Below are 18,616 nucleotides of genomic sequence, written 5' to 3'. Positions count from 1 at the left end.
TATTTAGGAACCTGGCAAGACTTTGCCAACATCATGAAGAATTTGAAAAATTAATTGAGGGCTAGGTAGAAGAGATAGAGCACTTGATGAAATGTTCCACCAAAGACAAAGACAATGCTGACAAACAGGAAGAGCCAACAGGTTGGAATCTTTATAAATCAATAAAATATTCCCAACAATAACATTTGATAAGAGTTTCTTAATTCCTTTCAGGGAATTACATACGATGTATTATTGCACTATACAGATAAATAAATGGTGGTTTGCATATAGAAAACCATATCCATACTTTAAGGGCTTTTAGAGGGCAATCTTGATTATACGTAATCTTTACTGAGACTTTATTAGTCAAATGCCTAAAACATTGACTCCACTGAAACTGAAATTCAGGAAGTGGAAAGGCTTTGCTGGGTAGAGCAAAAATAGCAGCAAGAAAGAGGAAATGGGCCAAGAGCGGTAACCCAGACACCAACATTCAAGGGACAAGCAGGAGCCTGGGAAGGGGATAATGGGGATAGAGACTCAATTATTGCTCCACTGAGGAGCAAATGTGAGGTTAGGAGGGAGCTGCAAAGGAGCTTGGCCATGAAAGGAAGAGGTGGGGCTGCAGGATTCAGGAAATATGTATATATTTTAATGGTAGAAGTTAAAGCAAGCTGATAGCCAGTTGGGGAGGAGTCAGTAGAGTGAGTTGATGAAAATAGAAGACACTTACGTGGATACAAAGAGCTTGGGGAAGGAGTTAGCCTTGCAGAAGCTGGAGGGATGACAGTACAGACACAGATAAATTTGTAAGCGTGAAGGTGAGGAACTAAGGTTCAGCTCACTTTTTTCAAGGAAATAGATGATAAGGATATTCTATCAAGGAAGGAGAAGATGGATAGTTGGGTAGATGCCTTGAGGAGAATCCTGAGAGGGAACTTTGGATTCACTCTTCTCTTTCACCTCCTAAGCATAAGCAAGGGCTGCCAGTACTGGTATACAAAGACCTCAAAGATTTAATCTAATGAATATTTTTCCTCATTAGTAAAAGCAATTTATTTTACAGCATTCCTAAAGAAGTCCTGGACACTATGATGTATTTCTAGTACTCCAGACTCAACTATACCCTGATATTCAGAATTTTTTTCACTCATTTTTAGTGGGGTTACTATGGAGGGCCAGTACTTCCCATTTATCCCAAGTTCAATACCACCCCTTCCACGAAGCTTTTGCAGATATCTCCCAGCAGGAAGTAAACACTCCCTCTGCTTAATCCCATCACTTACCTGCACATGGTAATTACACATTTATAATGGAACAAAATGATCTTTCGAAGCCAACATGCTCCAGATTTGTTTCATTGCTGTGCTCTCTTTGTGACCTGTATTGATGACTTCACTGGAATCACAGGATTTTAACATTGTGACTGTGTTGGGAAACAAGAATGCTCTTTCTGTGCCTTTTGCCAGGTGGATGTGAATGGGAAATAGATAAATTCTAGAGGTTCTGGTTGGGCATATATGAAGGGCAGAAATTTTTTATAGGCTTGGATGATCTCAAGATAGATTTTTTTTCTCCACATACAGTCTGGGCAAGAAGTTGATCAATTTGAGACTGTGCCTACCTCCATCTTTCCCATCAAGAGACAGATGATTGCTAGCATAAAAGTCCATATCTGATCAAATGGGTGAGTCCACAGAAGTAGATATTTCTTGACTATTCCGTAGATCCCTTTTAGACCTAATACTATGCTTCAATTCCTCTCCCCACAATGAGAGACTGCAGGGCCTGATAATAGTCATGCATCTGGAATGAGCCAGAGAAGACCTCTTCTAACATCAGAAAGGCCGCAGCCCGCAGAGGTCCTAACCTAGAAGCATCCTAGCCTTGAGACATCTGTCAAATTGGCTGAAGGTGAATAACTCTTCAGGGTGGAAGCAAACTAGGAGGAACAGAAATGTGCTGTTCCTGCTCTGGGGATTTTTGGGTCCTCTTTTGTAGCTCTAGGGTGAATCAGTGGTTAGAGGTTCTGGGAAGGCCAGAGCCATGGAAAATATGACTCTCAAGCAAAATTCAGTAAGTATACTGAAACCAAATCTGCCACCCACAGGTCCCAAGTATTAGTAAAACAAAATGAAAACAAAGCTAATTACCTGCAGGGCAGGCAGAAAGGAAAAAGAAAGTTCTTACCTTCAAGGGGCTACTTCTGCTTTTTTTCTGGCAATAGATTCCCTAGTTCCACCCAACCACTAGCTACCAAACCCAGAGGTTGTTTGGGAATAATATCCTCCATTATACTCTGCATATATACAACTCTTATTTCCCTGACGAGATCGAGTATTTCGATTACAAAATCTCTGTCTAATTCACTTTTGTTGGCCTCACTACTCCTGGACTAGTGTTTACACCTGGTAGTTTTCAGTAAAGGACAATTAATAGAAATTTCTTTTCTAGGTTTGGGTACTGTGAGTTTTAGATGCTAAAACATAGCTTTCTTGGGTCTTGGGGAAACCAATGGTCATAATTAGGCATATTGATATGCTTAAATAGCTTTCATACTGAAAAAGGAACTTGGAACATTAGAAATGGATATGCCTCTAAAATTCATGATATGCATAAAATGTGGGGAGTGTCTGGCCAGGGTTAGGAGACAATAAGGTTCTTTATCATATTACCTCATTTCTTTCATGAGTTATTAAGGAAAATTGATGCATAAAGAATTGTGCAACATTCATTCCCCTAAATGCGTCATTAGATTGTCTGGTAGGATGCTGATAGTCATACTTTGCCACTTGTCTCCTTCATTAAAGGCATCTTTAATGACACTTTCCAAATGTCAACTAGGAGACTTACATTTATTGGCACTTTTCATTCTGAACAATATCGTTTGTAAGGCTTCAGTGAGGTGTGGAATAGAATTCCACTGTCAAACACTAGCCCATTAGGCTTATTTGACAGATTTCCATTCTAGAGGTGTGTATTCAAGTACCAAACAACACAGGAAAAGGGTAAAGCTATAAGTAAGAAACGAGGTCTAAATAAAGCTGTAGCCAAAAAGAATGACAAAAGACCAATGGACTTCTAATGATAAAAAGAAATAAAGATATGTAAGAAGAGTAAGTACTATAATAAAAAAGTAAGCCAGGCACAGTCCCAGCTACTTGGGAAGATGAAGTGGGAGGATCACTTGAGCCTAGGAGTTTGAGGCTATAGCGTGCCATAATCACACCTGTGAATAGTCACTGTACCCCAGCCTGGGCAACATAGTGAGACCCCATTTCAAATAAATAAATAAATAAAGTAAGTAAAAGCTTGCAGTTCTATGTGCTGATAGTAAAATCCCAATTCTGGTTTTCCTTAGCGTATGATGTTGGGTATATTATTTCTAAGGATCAATTTCCTTATCTGGTGATAAATATAGTTGTCTTATGAAGTTGTAGTGACGATTAACTTATTTATCTGGAGAAATTAGGGTCTAGCTCATAGTTAGCATTTATCAAATATTTACAGTTATTGTAAAACAGTGTGATAGGATTTATCTGAATTACTTAGTCAATATGTATTTGTTTTATATAGAGCAATAAAGCTTACAGTGTTATGCAAAAGTAAAAAACAACCCATGAGACCCATCTCTGCCTGCAAAGAATCTATAGTCCTATAAAGGGTGAAGGCAGGTACATGCACAATACAACTTATTTCCAAGTCAAACTGACTGTTTAAAGTAATTAAGCTCTACTAATTACTTGTGGGTAACCTTGGACAAGTTATATTTCTTGTCTGAGCCTCACATTCCTCACCTGCAAAATGAGCATGATAATAATGCCTACCTCATAGGGTTGTTAAATGGGATTAAATGAGATAATGTATGAAAAGCATTTAGTAGTCTGCCTGGAATATCATCATCATCATATATTGCTATTATCTTTTTCATTCAGAGAATAAATCATCAGTAATTTAGGGCATGATTTAAAAATACATAAAAAATTCTGTTAATAAAATTTCTTTTTAAAAAGGTATATAAGACTCTGATGGAAAAAGTTATAGAATTTTACTAAGTACATAAAAGAAGTCCTGAATAAATAGAAAGGCATACTATTTTCATGGGTGAGAAGACTTCATACAGAGACAGCAATGCCTTTTTAATTAATATATAATTCAATACAATTCTAATCAAAGTCCCAATGGGGGGGGTTTCACTGAAATTAACAAGCTGATCCTTAAATTCATATGAAAGAACAAATGATCTCTTTTAGGTTATTTTCTATTCTTGTCTATATGATTTAAGTTTTCATAATTAAAAACTTAAAAATTACCACTACCACGCCCCCAAACAAAACAAAATCCTATCCATTCTATGTGTGTATGTTATTAAATCCACTTTAGGATTTCTTAAAACTCTTGTGCTCCCTCAGTCAGTGTGAGGACTTTTTACTGAAGCCATCTAACATGACTCAACTATATTTTTCACCTTCCTTGAATTCTCTACTTTTCAATGTTCAAAGAGTTTGATGTTCACTTTTTTTCATATCCTTTATTTAGGATTAGGGAGCAGTTTAATCTTGCTACCCTACCTCATTTTCTGAACACCAATCTCTCTTTATTCTCCATTACAAGATGCATTTTCAGTGGATGGAAATGACTATATGATTACATTCAGTACTTTTTTGCTCGTGGGCTTCAGTGTTGAAGTTGAAATCCCAAGAGAAGCCAGAAAAGTTATACACAAAGCAACACACCTGGATATGAAAATAAAGAAGAAAGGACCATTACAATTTCAGCAATTTGCTCTATCACACACAAGTTGTACCCACCTTTGAGGTAAGTTAATTCAGCAGCATTGTTGATGCTCAGTAAGTCAGCTCCTTGATTCTGACATGAAACATAAGCTTCTTTCCAAGAAAGAGCTGCCTGAGTATTAAATTGGTAGCAACTTCCAATCTGCTCATTCTTTTCCCAATTATCTTTACAGCCATTTTCTGTTGATAAAAAGATATGTTAGTGATCATAAACTAAGGGCATAATGTTTCCTATTACTTAGGATGCTTACAAATACTGTAATTCAATTTGCATACTCTTAGGATATGCCAAAATAGAGGCTGCCATTGCTTATTATTTAGACCATATTTTGATCCTTTGGTTACACAATAAAATTGGAATCATAACACACCAAAGGACTCCGGTTGGGTAAAGCTTCCACTCTTCCTTTATCCTCTATCAATTACAATGCCATGTTTTTGCCCATGTCCCTGCCTGCCCTCTGCCTGAAGGTAGGAGTCTCAATGTGCACATGTTGTGAACACTGAGCTACTGGAAAACAAGCTCACTTAAACATGGCGGTAGCCTGCAGAGGGTTTGCCCAAGACCACAGAGAAACCACTGTATGTGTGTATGTGGGCACAGATATGCTGCTTAAAGGGCCAAGATACAGAGCCCAAGTAACTATTTTATTTGGGAAACTAAGTCCAAGTTTTTCCTTAATATTTTAATACATAATTGAATATATGACATACAATTAATATAATTCACACTATGCATCATGCATGTACATATGTGCATATCTGTATATAAATATGTACATTGAATAATTACATATTATATTCTTTAACAGATATATAAAAGCACGTATAATTTTAGACAACGAACTTCAAGCTGTTTCCTGGATGAGATACATAGGCTTTGAGACAACTGGTTCAAAAATACCCTCAGAGCCTCCCATGTGCTCCCAATAAGAGGGAAAATCCAGTGTAGGCTGCGTCAAGTGTGTCCCAGGCTCCACTCAGGGGGTTTCCTCCTCTAACCAGTTTCATATCAGATGTTATATTCATGAACCTATAAGATGGAAGGGCCCTTAAAGATCATCTTGTCTAATGCTCTAATTTCACAGAAAGGAACAAAGATCTAGAGGTGACTGTGGCAGAGCTACAATCAGAGCACTGGTCTCTCTCTGAGCCTGGTCTTGTTGACCCTCTGAATGGCACATACTGCTTTTTTAGCCATTTTCCTATGGCATAAATAGCAACAGAGATTGTGACATTTGCTAAAAACAAAATAGGGTTATTGTGCAAACACATTGCCTAAAGTTTCTTTCTTACCACTGAGGCCCTATACTTGTAAATTCAGAAGCTTCCAGTGGGTTGGCAGTGTGTTTGCTGTATAACACAGCCTTAAGTATTTAGCAGTCCTCAGGTTTGAGAAACTCACAGTCTTGCTTACATGAGTGTATTAATAAAATGTGGTATGTGTATACCATGGAGTACTATTCAGCTATAAGGAACAATGGTGGTATAGCACCTCTTGTATTTTCCTGGATAGAGCTGGAACCCATTCTACTTAGTGCAGTATCCCAAGAACGGAAAAATAAGCACCACATGTACTCACCATCAAATTGGTTTCACTGATGAACACCCAAGTGCACATATAGGAATAACATTTATTGGGTGTCAGGCAGATGGGAGGGGGGAGGAGGGGATGAGTATATACATACATAATGAGTGTGATGCGCACCATCTGGGGGATGGACACGCTTGAAGCTCTGACTCAGGGGGGACAGGGGGGTGCAAGGGCAACATATGTAACCTAAACATTTGTACCCCCATAATATGCAGAAAAAAAACGTAATTCTGGGAGACATACGGATGCATTAACAACCTCCCCCACACCTAAAGGAGGCTAAAGGCACTGAGACACATCCCAATCAAAGCTGCAGGGTAGAGTGGGGTAAATATGCTGAGGAATGAGGATAAGGAATCCTGGGTTCTCCACCAGGCTCCACAGAATGTGATCTGACTCTAACATGTCATTCCATCCACCTGGGCTTGCTGCCTCTCACCTGAGAAATGGCGGTTTGCATTGGATAACTGCTAAGCTAGCTCCCTTTCACACGTGAAATTTCTGATCCAGACTATAGTGAGAGTTTAATGAAAGTGGTACCTGGTTGACCAAACTCTGCTTGCTATGAATTACAGCTAAAGCAAATACTGGCTTTTTATATTTCAGTAGGTTCCAGGTGTTGAAAAGCCTGACCTCTACCTAAATTCTCAAGGCGTAGTCCCCAGACCAGCATCATCATCACTACCTGGAGACTTGTCAAATTTTGCTCCCCACCCCAAAATCTACTGCATCAGAATTTCTGGAGGTACACCCTAGTAATCTGTGTTCTAACAAACCCTCCAAGTGATTCCGTTGCATCCTGAAGTTGGAGAACTACTGGCCCGGTATAACCTCTTCAAGTGGCTTAGAATTCTGCCTTTTGAAGCTCAGATTCCCTTAAGGACGGATCAGCATTACTAATACCACAGGCTGGCTACTCAGTGAGGCAGGATAGTGGAGCTATTTGGGGCAAGGACTTCACAGCCAGATTTCCTGGGTTTGAATTCTAACTCTGATATTTATTAGCTGTGTGATCTTAGGCAAGTTATGCAACTCCCTTGTACCTCACTATGCTTGTCTGTAAAATGGGGATAAATAATGGTGATTATTTATAAGGTGGTTGTGAAGATTGAAAGAGTTAATGTATATTGAGAGCTGAGAATAGTACCTGATACCTGGCAGGGCCCTGTGAGTATTAACTATTGTCACTTAGGTCTGGAGCTCTTTCCTGTCTCTTTGCTATAGATTTTTTCAACCTAATGCTCATTAAATATTTTTTGAGCACCTATCACATGTCAGGTACTGTGATCCCCTATAACTCTCACCTAATTCGTGAGAAATTGTGTCTCAGTTACATACTAGATAATGATGCAACTACTACTTTGGTCTCTTTCTCTCTCTAAAGAACAGTGACTTCTTTAGCACATGCTGAATAGTTTGCTTCTAGTAAGAAGCAACTAAAAAAAGTGCTCTGACCAACACACAGGAATAGCCAAGGAAACATGTCACCAATTTTGAGAAAGCCAGAGATATCTGTCTCTTCTGTCTCCTACTCTTTGCTTCAGGCCATAAGCACATGTAAATCTTCACCATCCTAAAAGTGTTTTTTCAACTCATCTCCCCCTCAAACTACCCTTTGCTCTTTTAAACATAAATCATAGGAGGCCATTGTTTTGGACTAAGCCCTTGCAATGGGCTCGCCGCTGCCATGCAGGGGTTGGGAACCTGTGGCCTTCTATCATATTTTAATAAAATCCTTTTATTTTTATTAACACATTTTTGTTCCTTTATTTTTATTTTATTCTTAAAACAAATCTAGGATTTGTTCTGGATTTGGATTCGGTTGAAAGTCCTCACTTGAGGACCTTAAGGTCGCAGGTTCCCCGTCCCTGGGTGGAGTCACCCTTGCCAAAGTTCCACATCACCACACTAAAAGTGAGTTGTTATCTGGCCTCGAGAGAATCAGGAGAGGAAGATAACAGCCTCATTTCCCAAACAGGCCAGTTTTAATTGACATGATAATGAAATTCCGTCTGTTTTAATTCTTAACCTGCAATCACCTGATGTTAACAAATTAGTTATTTTTCTATTGTTCTGTCCCCCGTCCCTGTCTTACAAGGAAAGTAACTTTGAAATTACCAATCTGCTTTTTGGTTTTCTGTTTCTGTTTTCTTCAGTCCTTAGTCTGTCTACAATGTCAACCTCTTCTGCTCGACTAACTGGAACACTTACAGTGTTCTATTTTACGGAATGAAGTGTTGCCTCATTCCAGAATTGCAATAACACCAACTGAAATCTTTAAACTGTGTGAATTTGTTGTAATTTTGTCTAGCTCTCTCTTTTTCTTCACTATGAAACTTATGAGGCTTATTTTCCTCCTGTTCATGCTTTAGTCCACTACAATCCAGCTTCTTTCTACTCCTATTAGTCTACGAAAGGTCAGCAGCAATTTCCTAATTGCTCATGCCTTTTACACTTCCTCTCTCCGAGGTGTCTGTGCTATTGAACATTCCCCTCCTCCTTTGTCTTCCATGATATCACCAGTCTTGAGTCTCTTCCTGACCTGTTTCTGAAAGCAAATTCATAGCTACACATTACTTCTCTCTTTCTCCAAACACACACCCCTTCTCTAGGATACTATTTGTGGCAGTTGCTTTTAAGTCATCTTGAAATCTTTCTTCTCCTTTTTGCCTCGAATAAAATGGTACTCCAGGCTTGGTGCAGTGACTCACGCCTATAGTCCCAGCTACTCAGCAGGCTGAGGTGGGAGGATTGCTTGAGCCCAGGAGTTTGAGGTTACAGTGAGTTATGATTGTGCCATTGCACTCCAGCCTAGGTGACAGAGTGAGACCCTGTCTCTAAAAAAAAAACTAAATTTAAATAAATAAATAAATAAATAGTACTCTCTTCTTTCCACACATAAAGTTTACCAGCCCGTACATACCTGGTTTTAAGCAGATGCCCCACTTTTGATCATATTCATAATTTAAGGTGGTGGCACACCATGGCCCACTATGATTTTCATCAAGAATGCACTCATGATGCCAGGTCCCATCAACTAAGAATGGAAACTCACAAGGTCTCCCATAGGAGTTCCCATCTCTGGTATATATCTCTGTGGGTTAGAGAGGGAATGGAATAGAGAAAAAGAAAGTTAAAAACTGGATAACCAGCTTCAGTTAGCTAATTTCTAAAGTTGTTTTTAAAGAAAGATTGTTATTTTCACTAATGAGAATACAATATCTGAGTAGGCTGCCTAGTGTGGAAATTAAAAGCATGGATGCTGACTAAAGTTTGGACTTGAATTCTGGCTCCCCCTCTGACCACCATGTGGCTGTAGGCAAGCTACAAAACCTCTATTAGCCTTAGTTTCTGCATTTGCAAATTGGGAATAGGACTCAGTGAGATAATCCAGGTAAAGCTTCGTTTATTGTGGTGTGATGAAGAGCTAAAAGAGCCTGGCTTGGTCAAATGAGGGTCTACTTACTCTGCTGTGGGGGACACAGTACTTCACCAGAAAGGGTGCCCTGACTGAGATTAAACTTACTTCTATTTTCTTTTCTTTAATAAGTGTGGGGCCGTAAAAATACCTTGAAATCACTGACAGTGGGTGTAGACTTTGGAATCACTTGTGGAGTTAGAGAGATGGACATATAGTCCCCTTGTTCAGAGACTGGAGATAAAACTGAGATTGTATGTTTTGAGGAAGTAAGGGAAAGAACTGTTGAATCTCTAAGTAGATTCTTGGGGAAGTAGAGGGCACAGTAATTTGGTTACAAAAAAAGAACCAGCTTCAATTGGAACAGTCATGGGACCGACCAGCTGTTGGCCAGTGAGGTAGCACATCTAGCTTGTATTTTAATCATTTTACCTGGTACATAGAGAGGAACTGAAAAGTGATGCCAACCTCAAATATGCTTGGAAATGCTAGAGAAAGTGCTCAATATTTATGTTGATAATAGTTCTCCTCGAAAGGTGGTTTTATAGAAAAACTAACCCTGTATCTATTTCTGTCACCTTTTTCTATATTCTCAATTTGTTTAAAACTCTGGTCATTAGCAGATCAAATAATGGCTATTTGGTAAAGAATAGTAATCAGATCTTATCACCCTTTACCAAGCTATTAGGGTCCCTCAAAATGTCTCACAGATTTATTTAAGAGTGTGCTTAAGACAGATAGTATTGACAAAATTCAGCACCCTTTCATGATAAAAACCCTCAACAAACTAGGCATAGAAGGAACATATCTCAAAATTATAAAAGCCACATATGCCAGACCCACAGCCCGCATCATACTGAATGGGGAAAAGTTGAAAGTGTTCCCACTAAGAACTGGAACAAGACAAGAGTGGCCACTGTCACCACTTCTATTCAACATAGTGCTGGAAGTCCTAACCATGGCACTCAGGCAAGAGAAAGAAATTAAGGGTATCCAAATCAGGAAAGAGGAGGTCAAGCTATCACTTTTTACAGACAATATGATCTTATACCTAGAAAACTCCAAAGATTCCACCAAGAGACTCCTGGAATTGATAAATAAATTCAGCAAAGTCTCAGGTTACAAAATCAATGTAGAGAAATCAGTAGCATTCTTATGCACCAATAATAGTCAAGCTGAGACTCCAATCAAAGACTCAATACTATTCACAATTGCTACAAAGAAAATAAAGTACCTAGGAATATACTTAACCAAAGAGGTGAAAGATCTCTACAAAGAGAACTATGAACCACTGAGGAAAGAACTCACAGATGATACAAATAAATGGAAAAACAAACCATGCTCATGGAGTGGTAGAATCAACATGTGAAAATGTCCATACTACCCAAAGTGATTTACAGATTCAATGCAATCTCCATAATACCAATAGTATATTTCACAGATCTAGAAAAATAATTCTATACTTCATTTGGAACCAGAAAAGAGTCTGAATAACCAAAGCAATCTTAAGCAAAAGGAACAAATCACATTACCAGACTTCAAACTATAGTTCAGGCTATAGTAACCAAAACAGCATGGTATCCACACAAAAATAGAAACATAGACCAATGGAATAGAACAGGAAATCCAGATATAAAACCATCCACATACAGCCAATGGTTAAAGTAGACAACAATACTGGGGAAAAGAAGCCCTATTCAATAAATGGTGCTGGGAAAATTGGAGAGTCACATACATAAGAATAAAACAGGATCCATATCTCCCACCACTCACAAAAATTCATTCAAGATGGACAAAGAACTTAAATGTAAGACGTGAAACCATAAGAATTCTAAAAGAAAATGTCAGAAAAACTCTTCTAGATATTGGCCTAGGCAAAGAATTTATGAAGAAGACTCCAAAGGCTATCGCAGCAACAACAATAAATAAATGGGACTTGATTAAATTAAAAAGCTTCCACACAGCCAAGGAAATAATCAACAGAGCAAATAGACAACCCACAGAATGGGAGAAAATACTCACAAGCTATACATCTGATAAAGGACTAATAACCAGAATCTATAAAGAAACAACTCAAGCAAATCAGCAAGAAAAAATCAAACAACCCCATTAAAAAGTGGGCAAAAGACATGAACAGCAGCTTCTCAAAAGAAGCTAGACAAATAGCCAATAAACATATGAAAACATGCTGAATGTCACCAATCATCAGGGAAACGCAAATTAAAACCACAATGAGATATCACCCTACCACAGTCAGAATGGCTGGTGTGGATGCAAAGACAAAGAAACACTTATACACTGTTAGTGGGACTGCAAATTAGTACAACCTCTATGGAAAATAGTATGGAGATTCCTCAAAGAACTAAAAGTTGACCTACCATTTGATCCTACAACCCCACTACTGGGTATTTACCCAAAGAAAAAGAACTCATTTTACCAAAAAGATACCTGCACTCAAATATTTATGGCAGCACAATTCACAATTGTGAAGATGTGGAATCAACCCAAGTATCCATCAATTCATGAGCGGATTAACAAAATTTGGTATGTGTATACCACGGAATACTAGTCAGCCATGAAGAAGGATGACTTAATGCCTTTTGCAAAAATCTGGATGGAACTGGAGACTATTATCCTAAGTGAAGTTATCTAAAGAATGGAAAAACAAATGCCACATGTATTCACTATTAAATTGGAACTGATAAGCACACATGTGCATAGAGGGAAGTAAAATTAGTGTAAATCCAACAGGGGAGATAGGGGGAAGAGGAGATGGGCAAAAACCTACCTAAAGGGTACAATGAACGCTGGCTGGGTGACAGAAACACTTTTAACCCCGACTCAAGCATTACAAAATGGATTTATGTAACCAAAAACATTTGTATTGCTATAATACTTTGAAATAAAAAAAGATAGCATTTGATTCTACATTCTTTATTATTCTCAAATATTCACCTAATTGAAGTTTGAGACTTAATTTAACAGTTTGGAATGTATTAAACAGCAGTAGAGCAAAAGGTAAGAATTATCTGGATGCCTTTCTTTGTAAACAATCTTTTAAGGATCACTGGGGTTTTTTTCCCTATGTCATATAAATGGTTTAAAAAGGGGTTCTTCTGTTAAAGAGTATGTTGACCTTATATAAGGATCCTGCTTATTACCTATGCTTTAGTTTTAACCACACCAAAACCCCCCAATAGCTCATGATCAATTCCTCTTCCCGTACTACACCACAAGGAGGACAGTCCCTGAACACGAGGACTGTTACTTATAGAATCATCAGATTTTTTTTCTTTCTTTTTTTTTTTTTTTGAGACAGAGTCTCACTTTATTGCCCAGGCTAGAGTGAGTGCCGTGGAGTCAGCCTAGCTCACAGCAACCTCAGACTCCCAGGCTGAAGCGATCCTACTGCCTCAGCCTCCCGAGTAGCTGGGACTACAGGCATGCGCCACCATGCCTGGCTAACAGATTTTTTTTCTGAAACCTTTTATTTCTGGAATACCAAGTGCTTTCATAAACACTTATTTCACTTGTTCTTTACCATAAACTGTGAGATCACAGGGGAAGTATTATACTTGTATGTGAAATCCCCATTTTTGCAGAGTAGTTACATGAAACATTGGTTGGTCACTCAGCTGTAAGTGACAGGGATGAGAATAGGTGCTCTGATTAGAGTCCCTGACATACAAGGACAACTTGTGACATCAATGGCTGCCTTCTCAGATTTTGAGTTAAATTTCATGGCTCAAAGCTGGGCTTCAATTAAGAAGCTCTCTTCATCACAATATGCTTTGAAGAATGATGAGCCTACAACCACCACAACAGGAGCAGCTAAATTATACTAACTGTTCACTAGCAGTTCTATTTCCACACATTCTTTGCTGTTGCTGGACCTCTTAAATCCCATGAGTTTCCTTAGCCAGATAGGCTTTCCTGAGAAGGATCTTCTCTCGATGTGTGAATTTATGATGATAGTATCCTTAAAACAACAGCTTATTATACAATTGGCATAAATTTTTGAGATGAAGTGTTAAGGTGGAAAACTAGCAAATCAATAGCCTCAATGGTTAAAGAGGTGGCAGGCTTCTAAGAGTTGCCCAGAAGTTGAGATGGTTCTACCACCACCCTTGCACTGAAAGTTCACTTTCTGTGCATGATTCACCAAACATTCAAAATGTGAAAAGTGCTGGTAAGGTCAAGATATCTTAATGATATAAATGCATAACTGGGTGCTAGTCAAAACAATTCAGTCATAGAATTTATACAACTTAAGTTTTCTTTGAGATGAATATGACTCACACAGAATAATGGTTGGGGTGAAAGGCAACCCAAGGCATGATGATAAATAAACATTCTTATATTAGAAGTAAAAATTTTTTATACTGCAAAAGCCAAGGGAGAAATAAAGAAGCTATATTTGGGAAAAGGAATCCTGATTTTGAGCCCTGGCTTTGCTGTTCAAGCTGGGTAACCTTGGACTTTGCTTTATTGAGACTCAGGTACTTATATTTCTTATTTCTAACCTGCTAGTTAAGAAGGCAGTGGGGCAGGGACCAGTGTCAAGAGTCTGAGAGGACAGTGCTAGAGAAAGTCCCTAACTTAAGATAGTAGTCCCTAACCCAAGAACAGGAAGGGACATACATAAATTTAAAAAGGTAGAATTGCCAGGAAATAATATTTGATTACATTTGAATGTTGGAAAAACTCTGGGGTGACTTGCTGATTTCTGACATGTAGAACTTAGGTGGTACCAGTCACCTAGACAGAAACAGAGAAGAGGTGGCTGGTTTGGCCCTAGCCTCTGTGCAAAGTAAAACCTGACATATGTCTAGCCTGGTCAAAACTACATATGACTTTTTAAAAAAAAAATTTAGTGTTCTACATTTTGCATTTGGAAAGGTCAAGAAACACTTTCTGCCTGTGGACTGCACTGGTGACACTGTTTGGCTCTCTTGGGCCGTATTCCAGGTGGGTTCTTAGCCTTTTTTGTGCCACTGATCACTTTGCAGCTGTGTGAAGTCCGTGGATGCCCTTCTCAGAAGAACATTACAAATGCACAAATAAAGCACATGGGATAAAAAAAGAAAACCAGTTACATTGAAATGAACACACTTTGGGGACTGAGGGGGTTTAAAATTATAAGTATGCCCCTCAAAAGAATAGGGGGCAGGAAACAAAGAGTCTTGCCAAGAAACTTATCCTTTCTGATCCCTGGACACATACAATGAAACAAATTAAATCCAGGGAAAAAGGCGTTTCGTTTGGTTCTGTGTTTTCTCTTAGTTGCCAAGTTAGAGAAAGGCTTTTGTAGCACAAAATTTAAAGTTGCCATGAAGTGGGATCCAGAAAGCAACTGCTTTAACTTTAAGCAACTACTTTAAGTTTAGGGGGAAGCTGGATAGTAGAAACAGATTTGTCAACTACTCAAAGGTTGGGGACTTCCAAAAAGGAAAGCCCATCTCTAATTCTCTTATGTTTCTCCATAACAGTAGAACCTGACATTTTCAGATTTTCTAAGTCTTCACTGGGAAATAGTTCCCCAGGGGAAAAGCTTGTACAGGTAATGGGGTGGATGGGTATGAAGCCGTTATCCTGAGTCTGAGGTCAAATCTAGCTTAAATGAGCTTTAAGATAAGAAGAAAACCTCTGTAAAGCTATATAAGTATGTAAAGAAAAGCAAGAGTAAGATAATAGGATTTAGATAAGATAATATAGATCAACATTTGATGTAATCTAGAGCAACATAATGAAAAATATCTGCTTGGGGGATAGTTCATTACATTTAGTGGTTAAAAAAATAAACCTACTCATCCTTTTTAAACTTGGAAATTAGTTGCAATCCAGTCCCTAGACTCAGAGCAAAGTCATGGTCAGTTCCCCCAAAGGCAATATTCATATACTTATTTTTGGAAACACTAGAGAAAAAGTCCATTCCTAAAACACTGAATCATAAATACAAACATCAAAGTGTGACAGACATGTGAAAGATGAAAATAAATAAACCCACATGAGACTCAAATTTTCCCATTATATAAAAATTTATAGGCAAAGAAAAATATATTTATTTTTCTTTCTTCTTTTTTAACTTAGAATAAGACCAAATTATTAGATTGCTTGACTTTGGGCCTGTGTGAACCATTTCCTGTTAATCTAATGTTTCCTTTCCCCTACGGTTCAGAATGTCATCATTGGAAGTACCTATGCTCAGCCATCAGAGAGATTTCAAATCCCAGGTTTACCACACCATGGTTGTGTGACCTCTGACAGGCACTTAACCCCTCCTGGCCTTACCTGTAAAGGGGTCGGGGGCAAAGACCACCTGCCTCACAGGTGTGTAGCAAGAATGTAGCTCAAAGTAACTGCATGGTACCTGGAATTGAATAGCTCATTTACTGTCCTTACCAATGTACAACTTTATTTTTACACAATTGTGCATGTTCAATGCCATATTTAACAAGCACAAGAGCAAATGGGTCAAAGTCCCTCTCCAACACTCACCGTGGTAGGGCTGGTCACACAGGCTTTCCTCCGAGCCTCCTTTCTTCCAGACATCAGATGCGTTTGTAGCTGCTATGGCATGCCCGCCCTTCAGAGCCAGCCTGTACTGGGCAGCACCATACACAGAGTGGCGATCACATTTCCACCACAGCATGACACTGGAGTCACAGCTGAACAATCTCAAGACATCCACGGGTTTGGTAATATCGAGGCCAAGGCACTTCTGGGATTGCAAATGAAAGAGCCGATGCTGGGACACCCACTTCCATAACATGGCCTCAGTTGCATCACAGTCTGTGGCTACTATCCAGCCGGACAGTGGCTTGATGCACTTGCCTGTGTTTCCATTGACGATAGTGAATGGATCATTACCTGAGTCAAGACAGACAGTGAGGGAAGACGTTTCAAGATTCTGAATTATGTGGTCAATGTGCCTTGCTCCCTGCTTGCTGAGGAGAGTCTGAGCACCACTGGACTGTCCCCTCAGAGCTGTATAACCTATAAGGTACTATACAAGGTAGGAGACCAGTGGTGGCAGGAGAGGCAGCACAGTGCGTGGGGTATGAGGATGCACTTCGGAGCCAGTCTGCCTGGGTTCGTGTTCTGCCTCTGCTACTTCTTAGCCCTATGATCAAGGCAAATTATTTAACCTCTGTGCTCAAGTTTTCTCATTTGTAAAATAGTACCTACTTTATATGGTGGATATGAGGATGAAATGAGCTAATACACGTAAAGCACCTAGAGTAGTATGTAGAGTTGTTATTGCTATTCCATGAAAGATTTCTCCCCCTCATTTAATAAGATAAAGAACCTCCTTAGTGTTCATCTTCCTCAGGTGGTCTAGGGTCAATGAAGAATGTCCTGAGCCTATTTGGGACCACAATTCTGTTTTGCTTACCCTTTAGCTACTGTGGCAGGGTAAATTATTTCATGAAAAATTGATGCTTTGTTCTCACTATATGTTCCATTCCTTTTCTTTCCTCTGATCCAAGTATGCAGTCTGGCCTCTGTGCTCCTCTGAGTTAGGGCAAATTAGTGTGGCCACACAATAGGAGAATTTGCTTAAGTACCACTTCCCCCTGAGCCTTTTGTGGAAGCCTGAATTCACTGAGGTGTCTCAGAGGAAATGGGGAAACTTCTGATGGAGCAGAAGTAGAACAGTGGGGTAAAGAAATGAGAGGAAATAGAAGCCTAGGTTCTGAAGGCAGGGGACCTGTGGCCAGTTCCATCGTAGCACCCTCAGGAAGGTCACGGGACCTGGGGAGGGGCTGGGGGGACTGACCATGTGGATCACCTAGGGAGGCTGAACCTTGGGCTCCAGGAATCACCAGGTTCAAGATCCTGTGGGTAGCACTCTGCAAGGCCGAGGCGGGTGGATCGCTCGAGGTCAGGAGTTCGAGACCAGCCCAAGCAAGAGCGAGACCCCGTCTCTACTAAAAATAGAAATAAATTGTCTGGCCGACTAAAAATATATATAGAAAAAATTAGCCAGACATGGTGGTGCATGCCTGTAGTCTCAGCTACTCGGGAGGCTGAGGCAGTAGGATCGCTTAAGCCCAGGAGTTTGAGGTTGCTGTGAGCTAGGCTGACGCCATGGCACTCATTCTAGCCAGGCAACAGAGTGAGGCTCTGTCTCAATCAATCAATCAATCAATCAATAAATAAATAAACATAAAAAAATAAAAATAAAAAAAAGATCCTGTGGGTTTGGACAATGGGAAACTCAGAAGTGACCAGTGGAACCTAAAAACTAAAGGAGAAACCTCCCTGAATGTTTCCTGCCACTTTGTATGAGCTGGGGAAGATTCCCAACAAGATAGAAATTGCAGTTCTGCCAATCTGGTAGAATGGAAATTCAGAAAAAAATTTAATTCAATTTTCTGAAAATAATGCACACTGAGTTTGTGGAGTAAGATTCACGTCTGTTACAAGAAACTATAATTGAACAATTTGGTTAGTTCTTTTATAAGGAAAAATTTTTTAAAGTTATAACACAGATCATCATGTTGATAATAATAAAGCTAAAATATTTTAGACAAGCTTAAACAATCATTGTTAATGAACCAGAGTTCAGCAGAAAGACCCATAAGATTTTGTTTCCCAAAAAGCACTTTCATTTTGATTCCAGCTTCATAATCACTGGTTTTATTAACACTAACGCCTTTTCTAGGAATAAGTCACAGTTTCAGAGTTAAAAATTCTCATACTGGGGTATGGTGTCTTGAGGGGAAATTTTACTGTGTAAATAATAACTATAAAATTAAATCTGATTGCACTTTCAACTTTGCATGGAATTTTTTGTTTTCACAGTAGCAGCAACAAGAGAAA

The 18,616-nt window shown here is 39.1% G+C and overlaps 1 protein-coding gene across 2 annotated transcripts in view; it reads right to left on the bottom strand.

Annotated features, from left to right (window-relative positions):
* Nucleotides 1–18,616, bottom strand: part of LOC123643627 (CD302 antigen) — a 125,507-nt gene that overhangs the window by 102,732 nt on the left and 4,159 nt on the right. For both annotated transcript variants that reach the window (XM_045559230.1, XM_045559232.1), the window contains exons 2-4: nucleotides 16,289–16,660; nucleotides 9,296–9,466; nucleotides 4,794–4,958 (exon numbers count right to left, since the gene is read on the bottom strand). In XM_045559230.1, the coding sequence (XP_045415186.1) occupies nucleotides 4,794–4,958; nucleotides 9,296–9,466; nucleotides 16,289–16,660 (708 nt within the window). The remainder of the gene's footprint in view (nucleotides 1–4,793; nucleotides 4,959–9,295; nucleotides 9,467–16,288; nucleotides 16,661–18,616) is intronic.

Source organism: Lemur catta, chromosome 8 (genome assembly GCF_020740605.2).
Source record: "Lemur catta isolate mLemCat1 chromosome 8, mLemCat1.pri, whole genome shotgun sequence".
NCBI classification, from domain to species: domain Eukaryota; kingdom Metazoa; phylum Chordata; class Mammalia; order Primates; family Lemuridae; genus Lemur; species Lemur catta.
Note: the sequence above shows the minus strand (reverse complement) of the source record. Positions and strands in the feature narration are given on the sequence as shown.